The 15,810-nt window shown below is 43.8% G+C and overlaps 1 protein-coding gene across 1 annotated transcript in view; it reads right to left on the reverse strand.

Annotated features, from left to right (window-relative positions):
• LOC149370514 (MAM and LDL-receptor class A domain-containing protein 2-like) overlaps positions 1 to 15,810 on the reverse strand; it is a 187,835-nt gene that overhangs the window by 120,526 nt on the left and 51,499 nt on the right. Inside the window, exons 11-13 of the mRNA XM_089577899.1 lie at positions 12,440 to 12,556; positions 5,351 to 5,474; positions 2,455 to 2,592 (exon numbers count right to left, since the gene is read on the reverse strand). Coding sequence (XP_089434025.1) covers positions 2,455 to 2,592; positions 5,351 to 5,474; positions 12,440 to 12,556 — 379 coding nt within the window. The remainder of the gene's footprint in view (positions 1 to 2,454; positions 2,593 to 5,350; positions 5,475 to 12,439; positions 12,557 to 15,810) is intronic.

Here is a 15,810-nt window from a genome sequence, read left to right on the forward strand (position 1 = left end):
AGCATGCATTGGGTGCTGCCTGAAACTACCAAAGCCACCAAAGCGAACAGCGCACCCTGTCAAAAGAAGAAGAGTTGTCCACCCTGGTTTTGTAGTTGGCAACAACCTCCAGCATGAATATACCAACTACCTTCGATCTTCGGCCCCCCAGCAGCTGCGGAGCAACTCAACAAAGCACCAGTCATACCTGCTGCGCAGCAATGGGGTCCGGAGAGACCAACATTGGAAAGTGAACCTGGCAACGTTTAACGCTAGAACTTTACCTAGTGAGGCTAGCCTACCAGTGCTGTTTGCGGAACTAGCGTGTAATAAATGCGATGTGATAGGGCTTAGTGAATATACGAGAAGAGATGAAGCGTAAAGAGTACAAAAGGGTGGGCCCGTACTACGCTATATGGGTTAGTGGTCCGACAAGATCTGAGTGTGGGAATCGTGTTTAATAAAGAGACAGCTGCTACATGCAAGAGGCTTATAGAATCAATGAGGCGGCTACTGCTAGCGTAATTAAGCCTAATAAAGGGTACAGATTGAAGGTGGCACACGCCTACGCGCCTGCATCCAGTCATGAGGACCAGATTGTCGAAAGCCTTTATAAAGGCGTGGAGTGTGCAATGAGTACAGTAAAACTCTGCACTGATGTGCAAGTTTAGTGCCAAGGCAGACAGGAAAGACGCAGGAGGCCGGGTAGTGGGGTGACTATGACATGCGTTGTAGGAATAGCAAAGGGATTTATTAGCAGAGTTCGCAGAACGGAATGATTTGCAGCTCATGACTGTGTTCTTCCGTAAATTTGTGAACTGGAGGTTGACGTTGAGGAATCCAAATTGCGAGTCTAAAAACGAAATAGACTTCATTGTGCGCGCAGCCCAGCATAATGCAGGATGCAGAGTTTCTCGGCAACGTGGGGTGTGCTAACCAAAGGATGAGAAGATCTGCAATTAGAATAGACTTGCAGAAAGAACTGAGGAAACTAGTGAGAAACATTCCATTAAACTACCTATCGTTAAGAAGAAAAGTACAAAGCTTTAGGATTTCGCTGAAGAATAAATATTCCACTTCAATCGTGGACAGCGACCTCGTTATTCATGCAATAAGTGATAGTCTGAGAAATAACACTATGAACTGCACAATGGAAGTTACCGGTCAGGGTAGCCACACAGGACATTGACAATCTCAAAGACGAGACATCTCCTTGACATTGGCGTCTCTATGCCCACAGATGGAATATAGCTCTTATATTTGTGAAAATAATGAATAAGCATAAGGTAACAGCCAAGAGGAAGTATATTGCTACGGACTCACAGAAGACCCACCAAATCCGATCGATGGAAACACTTGAAAAAATTATCGAACACAATTTGGAATTTCTAATGTTTGCTTGGCGAAAGCCTTGTGGCCAACCCACTGCACATACCATGTTGTACATGATGCCCCAGTGGAATGGCCACAGTGTTCGCCGATATCTCTTTGAATTACCCAAAGGTGCTTGTACTAAACGAGGGACTCCCTCGGCCACTTCGGAGCCACGCGCCTCACTCACTTGACTGCAACGAGACGTCTGGCAAAGGAACGGCGGTGCAGCTGCCACCGCCGAAGCGCGCGCACGCGTTCTACCGCTACTGTGTGAAGTCACGGTTGCTGTGCACAGCTGCGCCCCCCCCCCCCCCACCGGCGCGCCAGTTGCAGGGGAGGGGAGGAGGTTGCGCCGCTGCGCGTAGGAGAGGTCGCAGTTTATACGATTCCAGCGCACGGACGGACGCGACCGCGAGCATGAGCCATTAAAGGCTTTCGCCTTAAAAATAAAGATTTTGCTACACATCAGAAGCAAGTATCTCACAATTTTCTAACTTGTAAACTTTTTTTCAAGAATTGGATATAGAAGAGGGGCGGAACCTACCTTACCGGAAAATACCTTACGAATATGCGAATCGCTGTTGACATTCCCTTGCTAAGTAACTCTCGGAACGAATTGCAAAACGTGATCGAGGGCCTATACAGGCAAAACACAGCGGTGGGCCTAACAACTAATATGCAGAGCACTAAAGTACTGCTCATACTGTTTCGCAATCTTGGAAGACAGCAGGACTTAACAAAATGCAGCGAGGCGTCGGAAGGGGCAGGCAATATTTTTAATTTAAGAAGATCAGCTCATGATGATGGCGATAATCTAGCCCAACTACAAGCTACCACTTGTATGCTAGAGCGAAAAGAGGGTGCAGCATAAAATGCAATTCACTTCATACTGAGCAGACTCTGGGACATTTGCCTTTACAGCGCAATAGCTTGCCGCGATGACCTGCAGCGTTCCATGACAGTTTCTTATTCCGGAAAAATTCTGAAGCCGAAGCGGCGAGTAAAGGTACCGTAAACATGTAGCGTCCTTTGAAATTCGTTCTTTTGCGTTGACAATACGTGGCACAGAAAGCAGAGGGGCACATTTGCAAGGAAATATACCTCCTCCATTCTTGGGCGGCGACATTGGACCGAGCGCGGTAACGTAAGGTGTTCCAAATATCCATTGGCTAGACGGGAGGCCCAAGGACATCCAGTGACAGAGGTCGGAGCTTCGAAAACTGCAGCTCAGGAGGTCCACTGCAGAAAGGAGGAAAAAACAATTGACAAAATGAGCGCGTTCATAACTTCAGCGCCACCTGAGGCTATACATTACAGCGAGAAATGGTCGAAGCAACGAAATTTAAAACAGTCGGCGAGTACTCTGCGTAGTAAGTTTGAAGGGTGGCTGTCATAGCTTCAGGCCGTTTCAGTTTTTAAAAGTTTGCCATTGAACGCCCTTGTTTCCTTTCTCCCCAAATTATAGTAGCCGCTTGCACTAGTGAAGCCAATAAACGCATATTTAAAGCGAGCTATCCTCACGAAAATAGAAGGCGAGCAGCAGCATTGTCCTAAATCATAATTTTCACAACAGAACAGACAACAAAAACGGAAGATTGTTGGCTCAGTTGGTTCATGATTATAGCAAGGAAAACGGCGCTTTGTCTGTCGCTTCTTGTCTTCCTGCACCGTTTTTTGCGACTTTCCCTTGCTTTATTAGTGAATGAAAGATAAGAATATACTTAGTACTTGGATATCTCTTCAAATGCCTTCAAGAGTGAAGAAATAAAGCCCGTAGTGACAAGAAAAAAATGAAGAAACAAAACGTGCAGTATCAACGCCGGGGATAGGCACAGCCGATAATGCAGCTTAATTAAGGGAATAAAGAAGACTTTCTTAAGCTTATTTTGTTATTTGCTACATGATCCCTTAATATGATGCTGTTGGTAAACGCTGGGCTTGCTAGACAATACTATGAGAGTTCCCTGTTCATGCATAGCACGTAATCTATTTTGCATTAAGCAGGACATCACTGGTCGAGAAAGAGACAACTCATAGTAATCAGAAACAACGCAATCAATAGGAAGCCGTGACCGAAGTAAAAAAAAAATGGGCCTTCCGTTCCAGTGTATTACGAAATAGCTTAGCATAAAAGTACCGCGCCAATGATGCAGCATGTAAAAAGTAGGGCCTGTACCAAAGTCAAGTGCTGAATACATTGTGGCGTGGCTGAATTCGGCGGCTAACTGACATTTTAGTGCTTTGATATAACATCTCAGTGAGCGCATTTATTTATTTTTACGTGGTATACATGGCGATCAAAATTCAGTTTGACAGATTTCTTAAAAATAGGCGCTGAGAGGTACGTAAAATCCTGCTCTGCACACCAGTTATGTGGCCATGTGATCCCAAAATGAAATGATAATTGTCATCGTCGGGCTTCTAATTAAGTGAAATATATTACTGAAGCTTTTAGGAACTGCGGCGGGCTTTATTGTTGATAGAGGCGGTTGCATTTCTAGACTACTCCATTTGATAGAATTCTTTCAGAGCTTGCGTCTACCGAGACATTTGCCCACAAAAGTTCCACTGATTTCGCGTAATTACGCATGCAAGGCAGTGACAGCTGATCAGCGTTTTGTAGGTTTCAATCGCCAAAGAAGAAACGGAAACAGTTGTCAGCTTCACATGTTCCTCTACCACTTTGGCAGAGGGAACGCCGCGTCACGCTGGGAGGAGCTTCGCGCCAATCTTCAGGCCCTCGCATGCGCAATCACGCGCATTGAGATGAAATTTTGGGAGCGAATACCTCGGAGAACACAGCTGCAGGAGAATTGTGCCAAAATAAATTGCGTCGGAATACAAGTGCCTCTAATTATCCGATAAACACGCCCGCTTACTGCAGCCAATCATAAAATCATTAATCGATTTTAATTAACTATGTGTCTGACAGCGACGATTATCAGCTTAGTTTGTGGCCACATAATTTATGCGCAGCTGCGGAATTTACCGCAACTCTCGGCGCCTACTTTTGAAAAATATGTAAATCCTAATCTTGACCACATGTAGAGTATATAGAAGCGAAGGCACCAAAGATTATTGCTGTTCTGACGGAACTCCCTAATGCACAATAGCTTTTTAAGCTATTGAACATTAGCTTGTGTTTGCATAGTGTGACGACATATGCTTTATGAGAGATCAAAATTTCAAAGCAATTGCAGGCTTCGAGGCATGTTAGCAAGCTGGAGTTCAGATAGTGCTTGGATATTGCAAGGTAGAGACCAAGAATAGATGTGTGCATTAAATCAATGCTTCAAGAATACAACCCAAACACTCTTTTGAAGTACTGATTTGGAGTAAGGAAAGAATACAGCGAATAATGTTTGCCTGCCCATTCCAGCTGTTGGTCATTGCTAAATTCAAAACGTTACTGGTTGAAAATCAAAGATCACGAGAAGTTCGTTACTAGGCGCTTAAACCCGCCTCTCAAATCGGCTACTGATGAATAATATGGTTCCGCCTACACCTACCAGTGATATTCACGGTATAATTGAGAAACTCTAGTTGACCAAGGACGCAAAGATTAGCGTGCTGGAAGGAATGAATGGTCAAGCGCATGACAGGTCCTAACGTAGTCCCCTTTCTCGCTGCAGCTTCGTGGGTCTACAGCCTCGTCAGCGCGCTCATGGATATTCTCTCACCGTAGACGCTTTCGCTTGGCTTCAACGCGTGCAATAGGAAACCTTTCTATATTCGTCGCTGACCTTTGCGGCTAAGTTCGGGAAGTTTGACTTCTGGCTAAGCCTTGTGGTTCTCATTTCTAACGCATGGTACCGAACGTCTAAGTGGCGTTGTCCTCAAAAGCCACACGTCACGGGCCATGGGATGGCGATCTCATAAAGAGCATGACTACGGGAGACACACCCACCACGCGGGCCCCTAAAAGTTAGTTGTGTAAAAGAGCTGCTGCATTGCACCTTGTATACCTTGAAACTTATGAATCGCGAGCTACACTGACCTGCGGATAAAGCTTCGGCTTCTTGTGGGAACGTTTCGCACCGGTCATGGTGGCCGATGGCAATGTCGTCAAGCGCTATGTAGGCAGGCGTCGATGCGGGCCCGACGGTTCCTCTGAAGACAACCTAGGAAGTAATATGAAAAGTCACATTAGGTGTGCTCGTTTCTACAGAAGGCGCTGCCATGAGTGCAGTGCTGGTCACGATCAGTGAGAAGTTATATTTAACTCTATGCAGTACGTCTGCTGCTCTCTAGTGACAAAACGTACCACACAACGTTTCTCAGCAATTTATTTCTAGGTTAATCTGAAAGAAACATACTTCGACACACACCGTCAGTATTAAGTAGAAAAAGAGACTTATTGCTAACCAGTTATATACATTTTTTATGCGTATGTACAGGTGGAGATGTAGACCAGTGTTCCTTGTCAAAAAAGTAGCAGAAAAAAGTGAACCATTTAGAAATTACAGGAACGGCGTGCTAAAAATAAAGGATACCTCAATCATTAAATGACGGAATTCGAATGCCACTTGTCTAGTCACATCCTGTCTATACCTTTCCTTCAGCACCTACACCATTCACGGTTATTTGAAGTGACAGAGAGCTCTGTCCTTCCGATGCATTTTGTTGCATATTAATGAACAGTTTTCTTATAAACCGCAACATAAAGCTAATTCACATATATTTTATAGTCTTTCTCAATTTGTCGTCCTTTAACATAGCTAGAATTGAGGAGTTGAAGTAAAATCTTTGCAATTTAGTAGCCTTTTTTTCCTGAAAACATTGTTTTTTATCTGATTTTGGGGCATAAAATGCTTGTAAAATAATACCTTCTGCGTAAAGGAGTAAGTACCATGCTAGTTCAGTAGCTTTTGCATCTCGATGTAAATAGAGCTGAAAACAATCTTGTCCTGTTTTTCTCAGAATTGGTGAACTGTGGCAAAGAAATCAGTAGTAAGATATTTATGATTGAAGGTGTCAGACATAAATACTTCAACATTACTTTACAAACAACTTGCACTGAAGCACATGTTAATTACCACTAAAATTTATTGCGCAGTTTGCACTTCTTCTCTAATCGATTTCTTTCTGCGGAATGTTGTGGATCTTTACTAGTACAGTACTACCTCCGACAGGCACCTCCATTCTATGATTTCAAAATATAGCACATAGCTGATTTCACAAATGCCTTGGTTTATCGCTGGCTATATGGAACATTGGTAAGTTGGGTCATGTTACCATCACATAACGTGACCGATGCGTCAGATGGTTGATTACAAGGTGTAGATCCGAAGGAAGGCACTAATGGGTGCGCTTTTCCAGACGGCCTCGCTATCATTTTGCGCTTGTCAGTGAGGAACTCTGCTACAAAGCAGATTTATGATGCGATGAGCTGATTTAAGTGGGCATTCTGGGACGCTTTTTCAAGACAAACATAGGGGAGTGTGATGCCTCGTCCTGCTGTATCCTTGACAACATTTACCGCAGGCCTCCAGCATGCTGTTTCTTCGACTGATGCAAAACACATGTAAATAAAAAGTAATAATTAAATGCTTCTTGCACAATTCGTTCTTTCCTTAACTGGCTCGCGTAGGCACACTATGTATCCGGGTGATCCGAACACAACCCTTCACAGCCTTAGCTATTGGTATAGAAAATCTGGAAATGCGTGATCCAAACAGCATTGCGCAAGTTTTCTCTCTGCACACAAAAGCGAAATTAAAGTTTAAACACAGCCAGACAGAAGAACGGAAATCCCGTGCCTTACTAGAGATTGAATAAAGCACACCAAGATCTTTTTGCCTTGCCTTACTGCCGCTAAGTAATGAGGTGAGCTAAGAAAGTTATTAAGTTTTGTAATCAACATTATTTTTTCTTGGCGGTAAATGTAGGCGCGAGGGCAAGCAACGAACAAATAAGGAATGCGCGCTCGTCACTTGTTTTTCAGATCGCATGGTCACGGCTCTACTAAAAGGTGAGAAAGCGAGACAGCGGACAGATGGAATCTTTTTTTTTTAATTTCAGTTTGCCATGTGTCCGTGACTCTCGCCATAAACCAGTTGACACTAGAGAAAGTTCTCTTAAAATTCAAAACTTATTGCCAGGGTTCACGAGAAAACCTCAGTTAGCTGCCAAGCAGAAACAATCTTGTAAATCAGAAGCGCACACTGGCGCACATAAGGCGGCCGCGAACAGTGTGGTTGTTGTGTTACAATCAGTAAAGATAGTTGTCGGCAAATTTCCCGTACTTGAGCAGACAATTTTTCTTGAGTTTCATGTGCTGTACAGGAGCACTGAATTTCGCCTACAGTTAATGAAATGTTTTAGCAATACTTGTGAGAAATTCGAATTTTACGATGTAGTATCATTGTAACTGCGTAAGCGGTCTCAAGAGTGTTCCTGCCATGCATAACGCAAGGCACCTGTTCGAGGTTGCGTTGGCAGCTTGAATAAAACTTGCCGCACATACATTTACGACACGTTTACTCGAACGACCACACAGAGGCGCGTGCACGCGATAGACGCATAACCTCGTGATCCGAAGGCAAGCCTCAGTGTGTGTAGGCGCTCGATGAGGCCAACAGCGTTCTTAGCCATGTCATGCTTAGTGGTGGCGCGATTCTGCGTTTTTGGCGCACTAGTGCTGGCAGCAGTGCTCAGTGCCAGCTACGCACCAAAGAAGGCAGATAATCTTGAATTCACAACCAGTGGTTACGTTAAAACTATCCGTCCCCATCGTGGTGGTGGCAGCTTTTAGACGCACTCCAGAAACTTGCACCTCATGGATTCTGTGGCATAAACTCCCCAAGCTTTGGACAGCAAACGAATTCGGAACCTCGGCCACAACTGTCATCCGAACTTCAGCAGACCCACCAATTCCGCTGAATTTGTCAACATCAATTGGGTGACTTATAGTGGCCAGTTTTCTTCTCGGCACAAGGAAGCTCTGCAAGAAATTGAGCGGCACGGCGTCCCACCAAGCAATCTCGTCGCTCTTTATGGGGGCTTGAAGTTTCTCAAGTGGCTGAAAGTACTCTGCAGTGCCGATGTTGCTTCTTTGAATTTGGAGCTTTGCCTCTGTTGCTAGTATTTTTGCCTGCTGGTAGGTACTGCTTTTGCATATTCTCAGAACGTGACCCATACACATGCGTGGACCTGCGCTGTGCGATCAAATGTTCCGAGGCTCCACCAAAATGTGTGAGTAAGCAGTTCATGTTCCGCCTTTCTCAGCGAGCTTTGTTTAACGCTTTCGATTTATTTTTTTCCTACGACGCCGTCGCCCTAAGTGCCATTCTCTTATATGTGAAGTGCGACGCACCAATAATACGTGGCATCATATCCAATTACCAAATGTTTATAGAGGCAAAACTTTTTTTTTATACACGCCAGCAGTTCGCAATTATCACAACCTAGAAGAGGCGCCTCTTTATCCAATATGGCGAAGTTATGGACATCTACTTTTGGTATAGAGTTGTCATTCCGTTCTCAGCCTAGGCAGAACTCGCTTTTTTTTTTAAGTTTTACGAAAACTAACACTTCTTCGCCGATGGTGACAGCCTCATGTGATACAAACTGTCTTGGGTGTAAAGAAGGAAACTAGATACAAGGAAGAACTGGCAGTCAGGCATTTGAGAACCGGAGGCCTGATATCCACTTTAGGATGGAATTTAAAATCATTAGCATCGTTTGAAGACTCTTGCAGAAGAGGCTAGTGACAAAATAGAACATCTAGTAGGCGAGACTAACCGATTGTCTATTTCGCTGCTTCGCAATAAACAAGCCGAGAAAGTTTCGAAATCATTCTTGCTCGAGTTTTAACTGGCAACGCTGTGCCTTTTTGCTCTTTGTCATGCTCATGAATTTTCTTAACCATGTGCTACTGGAATATAAAATATCACTTCTGATTTTTGTACAGGCGGGCAGAGAGAACAATAAGATGAAATTTTTTCGCACACCGTCTTTTCGGAAGAAATTAAATGCTTCTGCTCTGAATTTATTCTTAGCCGCTGGATAAAAGGCACGTAATGAATGGAAGACCGTTGTTCTAAAAAGTTATTTTTTTTTCCTATTTCTTTCTATTGTTCGTTCTCACCCGTCTGACAGGTGATTCTTACGAATTCTCTGAAAGCAGTGCGAATAAGGCAACCAGATTCATACCCCCATTTTAATCACGTCGTCAAAGCGTATCAGCACCGAAGCACATCCTGAATCTTCAACTGTTTGTCACGCGTAAAAAGTTAGCCCGGTTGTCATTCTTTCATACGTTATGCTACAGTAACCAACCATTCTAGCAAAATATTATCTTTCTTGCGCCCCACTGCGCAGTTCGCCTGGAGCATGCGCATAAACTTACAACATAGTAATAAAATTCCGTGACGAAGTCATCCAGCACTCCTCTTGCCATAGGTTCCTTGGTGTTACGCTTGAAGAAAGCTTAAACTGGACCACTCACGGTGATAGCATGAAAACCAACATTGCAGAATCCATCAGCTATATTAATAAATTAAAGCGTCTCTTTCCTTCTCCACTGAAAAAACAGTTGTACTATAGCCTAGTGCATTCATGCCTGCAATACTGTTTGTCTGTCTTGGGTAGCCCGACGAAAACTAACATCGATAGCTTGCTAGCCTTACAGAAATGTATTATGCGTGTCATTGAAAATGCGCCCTATAGAAGTCATTCTGCGCCTCTTTTCAAGAAGAATAGTATATTAACAATACAAAATATTATTATCAAAAAACAGCTATTCTAATATTTCGAGAGATCAGCCGTAATGAAAGTGCCTTTTTCAGAACATACCCTCCAAAAGAACACAGATATAATACAAGACACACTGTGTACAACACGGGCAAGATACGGACAAACTACGGTATGCAAAAGCAATCTTTCCTAATTCCAGATTTTCTAAATCATCATCCTACCATTTTCAATATTGTAAACGAATCGTCATCTCTAGGAAACTTCAAAAAAAGGTGAACTTGTACTTGTTATCGATTCAGATATGATTGTTTACCTTGAAAGTCCAACATGCTATCACTGTTTCTGTTATTTGTTGCATGTACATTCCATTTTAAGTGTATGTATATACTTTATGCTTACCCCGTGTTGCTTGAGTGTTTTGAGTATTCAGAAAGGGTACAGACACTTAGACATTCGTTGCCTTTTTGTCAGACTGCTCGACATATTTTTTACACACATATTTCCGTCAAAATAAACATTCATTCCTTCATTAAAAATCACCAGATTTTCGCTCGCTCACTAAAGTATCAACAGTGACTGCCGGTATTGGCAATGAATGAATGGAACACATTTCCAACTGCATCATCAGCCATACAAAATCATCGTCTTTTCAAGGTACTTTACTTGGCTTTTTGAACACAGAAAATGCACTTGTTTCTGCACAGCCCAAAGCACACAGCGCTGACTGACGGATGATTTATTCGCCGAGATGGACATGAATATATGCATGGCTTAATGCACGGCAGATGAAAATAGCTGCGATGCGCAAGTTGAAAACCGACGCTGCTCAGTTTTTGTCTTTCTTGCCAAGTACGCCAGCACTTTATCTCATAACGCCAGGGAAGGGGTGCTAACGCAGTGGTTCCCGACATCTAAGATTCTTTAAGTTTCACTGATCTCTCTTGAGATAAAGTAGTAGCTTTTCATGTGAGTTCTACATTTATCAAAGAAAGGTTTGCACACCTTTCTGCATTCCAGGCAGTGAAGAGGCAGGTTGTAGTCCCAGAGTTGCGATCCTTAGAGAAACTGCCACTTCAAAGAGATTTGAAACATTTCTTTGATAAACGCAGAGCTCACAGGAAATACAAAGACTGTATACGTGGTATGGCAGAAGCTTAAAGAATCTTACATTTTGGGGACCGCGGCGTTAGCACCCATTGTCTGGCAATATAGGACATAGCGCTGGCGTACTTGGCCAGAAAGAAAGAGATAAATATGTTTGGTTTTCAACTTGCTCATCGCACCTGTTTTCATCTGCCACGCATCCAGTCATGTATATACTCATGTCCATTTCTTCGCACAAATAAATTGTCATTCAGCCCTCTCCCTGTCCTCTTTTTCGTCCTCGTCCTTTGCGCTGTGCATAAATATGATACATCAACTAGCCCGCACATCAATCATTGTAAGGTACCGAAAATGTGTCATGCAGTGCTTGATTTCTACGTGTGCTACATTCCGTTACATTTTGGCGGTACCTTTTTACTTTTCTTATCTTCTGTTAATCTTTGTGTTATGCTGAAAAGGGGCTGAGCTTGTTTTGTGTGCCAGCGTGTTTGCATAGTTCTCGAATCTTCTCTTATGCTGAAATGTTAACTGAACTTTGCATGATCTATATTTTGTATCATTTGTTATCGGTTGCTGCTTTCTTTGAAACATACCCCCCCCCCCCTCCCCCATGCAATAGCCAGTCCTTGGTCTTTAGGCTAAATAAATAGATAAAAGAGCCAGAGTAGAGCAGAATTCTAATGCAATCTACAGCGAACACTCCTCTTCCCCTCGTTTTCCGTGTATACCAAAGCACCATGCACGCGGAGCGTAAAGAGGCCTGCGATCACACAGACACTCACGCACAGGACTGTCCTCGCTTGAAATATGCCGGTTAATTGCGCGACGCGTGATGTGCTCCAGTCAGCGCGTCGCATTTGCGTAGGCACTGCTTGGGGAAACAGATCTTCTTTTCAGAAACATAGGCTCGGCGCCTCGCAAGAATTTCGCAGTCAAGGTGCTACGAACTTCCCACTACACGGTGGAAACCTTCTGTTCGATTATCTCCCTCTATCGCAGGAACCGAAAACTTCGTACAATGACACTATAGAGCTGTTTCGTTAGCGAGCCAACAGATAGTAACAGCGGTCGTAAGGCATATTCTACAGCAAAATTATGGGAACAGCTTCGGAATACAGGTACGAACAAGTCAGGTGACAGAGCAAGCAACTTAGTTTTGTGCGTGCCGGTGGTTACAATAGTAGTTCCCGGCGCCGCAGTGGTGTGGCGTTGGCTTCGCTAACATCGCCGGAGCAAATAAAAACGCTTCCAAGGTTACGAAGAGTATCAGCGGTGGCATCCTCACCCGCCTGTAATTTGGTACCGCAACGCGGCCCAGCTGCCACTTGGGAGAGCCGCCGCCTTCTTGCCGCCAATGAGGAGAATCATTCGATTGAGGTTGAACAGCGTCAACGGACCGCACCTGAAGTGAGGATGAAGGCATCATCAATACATGACGTATGAACATGTAGAGCAATAAAGAAAGACCTGATGAAAAGCATGTAAGCCGCCAGGAGAAAAAAGCCTGGCTGCTGTTAGGTCAGCGTTACTGTTAGTTCAGTGTTTTTTGCAACCCGCATCTTCCTTCCTTGCATGTGCTCACGCTCGTGAAATTATGATCCAACACCACCTAGCCCGACAGCTTGCGTTATTCAAAAAGAATATTAAGTATGCTAAGCTGTGGTTTACCTTACGGTTAAATTCAAGGGATAGCTGTCACATATGTCTCTGATGTTGAAGATGTTCCAGTTGTTTCAGGGACGCCGGCTACTGATTTTTGATAAATAGGTTTTTTGAGGTAAAGAGGAGTTTTTTCCAATACAGTAACACCAGTGTTGGCGGACGCCAAAGAAAAAAAAGACTGGAGAATAATGTTAACCACTAAATTAATCTATTAAATTCTAATAGTTTACTTTTTAAGTGTTACCAATAGCTACCTCATTGCAATTAGAAATTTGTAGCCGGGCGTTAGTAATAGTCGTTTCAGATTTAGAATTTCGAAAACACAGTCAGCCTCGCCGCTTTGCTTCAACTAATTTTGGCCATTTCTCGTGCTATTCGAATACCGCGCGCTAGCGGGAGGGCGCAAAGCGCTGTCAATGAAATCATGGCTCTCCGTGACAAACGCACCACGCGACAATCGCAGCCCTGCACGTTCTGCAGTGCTCCCCACTCGTCGCCACTGCGCTGCTCCAGTGAGGATGGGCCTTATTAGGTCATGTTCGCAATCAATATTGGTATTTTATTGATGTCGGTCTGTGCCTTTCCGCAGGCGCGCGGTATTCGAGTGCTGCGAGAAATGGCCCAAATAATCTAGCCAAAATGGCGAGGATAACAGTGTTTTCAGAATTCTAAAAACTCATTTGACTATTACTAGCGGCCGGCTACATATCTCCAATTGCAGTAAGATGCCTATCGGTAATAGTTAAAAACTAAAGAATTTAGTTAACCACTTAAATGGTTAACATTAATCGCCTGGTTTTTGACATCTGGCAACATTGCTATTGCTATGCAGCGTAAAGCTTCATTTACGTCGAAAACAGTAATTTTAAACATTATAATGGCCCGCTAATGGCCGGCTTCCCTGCGACACCTGGTTTATGGTTTAGCTAGAAAATATGTAAACTGTCTAGCTAAAGTACCCGAAGGGATTACCGAAAATCAATCCTTCTAAAGTCGCCGGAGGGATTACCGGGAATTTGTCATTCGAAATAGTTCGTTGGTATACGAAAGGGCACAATGGCAAACCTTTTTTTTAGGAGTCATTGAATAATATTTTGTTTGCTAGTGCGGCTTCTGCCTACACACGCGGAGGTTTGCGACGTGGTCTTTGTTGCACATTCTTTCAAGCGTGAGCTTAATTTGCTACTGCTTTTCGGCAGGCGGATAGGATATAGCGGCCGAGGGGTCTAGAGAATTCTGGAGTTGTAACTGTTGCGCCTCCACAGCAGGAGGGAGCTGCTGCAACCTGTAGCTCCTCTACTCCTCCGTCCTGCAACATCACGCCAGCCGATGGTAATGTCACGAAGCTATGCGCTGGGAGACCCCTGAAGAGACAGTAAGATATGCCGATTTCGCTCTAAACCGTAAACTGTGCAAGGCAGGCAACATTACGAGAAACGTTGAAATGCGATATAGTCGTGTTAGATCATGACTCCGAGGCGCTTTCTGTAATTCACAAAGCCCCTGAACAAACCTGAGACAACATTCTTACTTGAATATCTACAGTGACTCCAAACGGTCACGAATTGGCTCAAGCGGCGGACGCATTTCTAGGGTTTGCGTACAAAGACATCTGCAATGGAACAGTCAAAGCATCTGCGCCAGTGGCCACAAAAAGTTTCAACATCGTACAACTTGCATCAACAAAGTTTATGAATTCAAAGCTGAGAACCTTTAAAAAAAATTCTCCCTCCTCGTATATTTATTATCATCACCTGCTTATCTACGTCCATTGCACGGCAAAAGCTGCTGCCGTTGATCATCATTTGGACCTTTCTTGTGCTAGCTGCTGTCTGTCCCTTTGCTTGCTCAATCGTCCTAATCTCATTGACCTTTCTGGTTTTTTGCTGCTTCCAACTGTTTCCCTTCTCTCGAAACTCACTTCGCTACGTTAACGTAGTGTCGATTAACTGTCCTCCTTATTGCGAGTCGGGCTTGTGAACGTTTCTTTTCGTTTTTGTATGAGGAAATAAAAATATCTTATGTTTTTTTTCCTAACTCGTTCTTTTCTCTTGTCTGTGAAAGTTACCGTATTCTCTTTTCTTCCCGTTGCGCTTTCTTTAATTTTATTTCAAGCATTTCGCTACATGCAAGGAAGAGCCACTGCATACTTTCCACTTGAGGAATAGCGTAAAGCTGTTATCCATGACTAGAAGGTACCAATTAAAATTATGGTTTTATTCGTGAATTCTTTTGCTTAAGAATACAGAAGTAACGCATGACTCTTTTTTAAAGGAAACTTAGAACGCTTTGGAGTTTGAAGAGCCGAATTTACTGGATATGAGAAATTCTGAAAATTTTCGGGCTACTATTTGAAATAACGACGTAATCCGCCATGAAAACCAAGAAGGCCTACAAGCTGCTCCGCAGCACACAGGGCAGAGTGGGACCGTACGATGACGTTGTTAACGACGGCGGTATATTTCCAACGCACAAACGCTTGCTTCCTAGGAAGATAACCAATGCCAGTGAAGTGAAATCCCGCTAGGAGGGTGTGGGCGTAGTCAGCGGCAGTTAGAAATCTCACCCTCCGGCAAGTCATCACCTACCTTCTCCACGCTTCTCCAATGCTGTGAAGCGAAGCGTGAGCTCGAATAGGCGATTATTTCATCATTCTGAACGCTAGCGAAGAAAAAAAATCGCATGTTCTACCTCCGGGCTGCAAAGATTTGAATCCTTGAATATTGTTGAGTTTTCAAAAAACTGCTCAGCTTCCATTTATTACCCGCGGCCCTTATGTACAGTCTTCTCCAAAAGTAACCAGGCTGCACGGTTTGCTTCTCAATCGTATATTAAAGCTATTATGCCAGCCCTCAAGCTCTAAATCTCTGCATGGTATGAAAAACCCCTGTTCTCACCTTCAAAGTACTTTTATCTTCAGGGATGCAGTGAGGGCTCCATAATACGAATGAGAAGCAAACCATGCAGCCTGGCTACTTTTGGCAAAGACTGTAC

Source organism: Amblyomma mixtum, chromosome 1 (assembly GCF_055824585.1).
Source record: "Amblyomma mixtum isolate Tamu chromosome 1, ASM5582458v1, whole genome shotgun sequence".
NCBI classification, from domain to species: Eukaryota; Metazoa; Arthropoda; class Arachnida; order Ixodida; family Ixodidae; genus Amblyomma; species Amblyomma mixtum.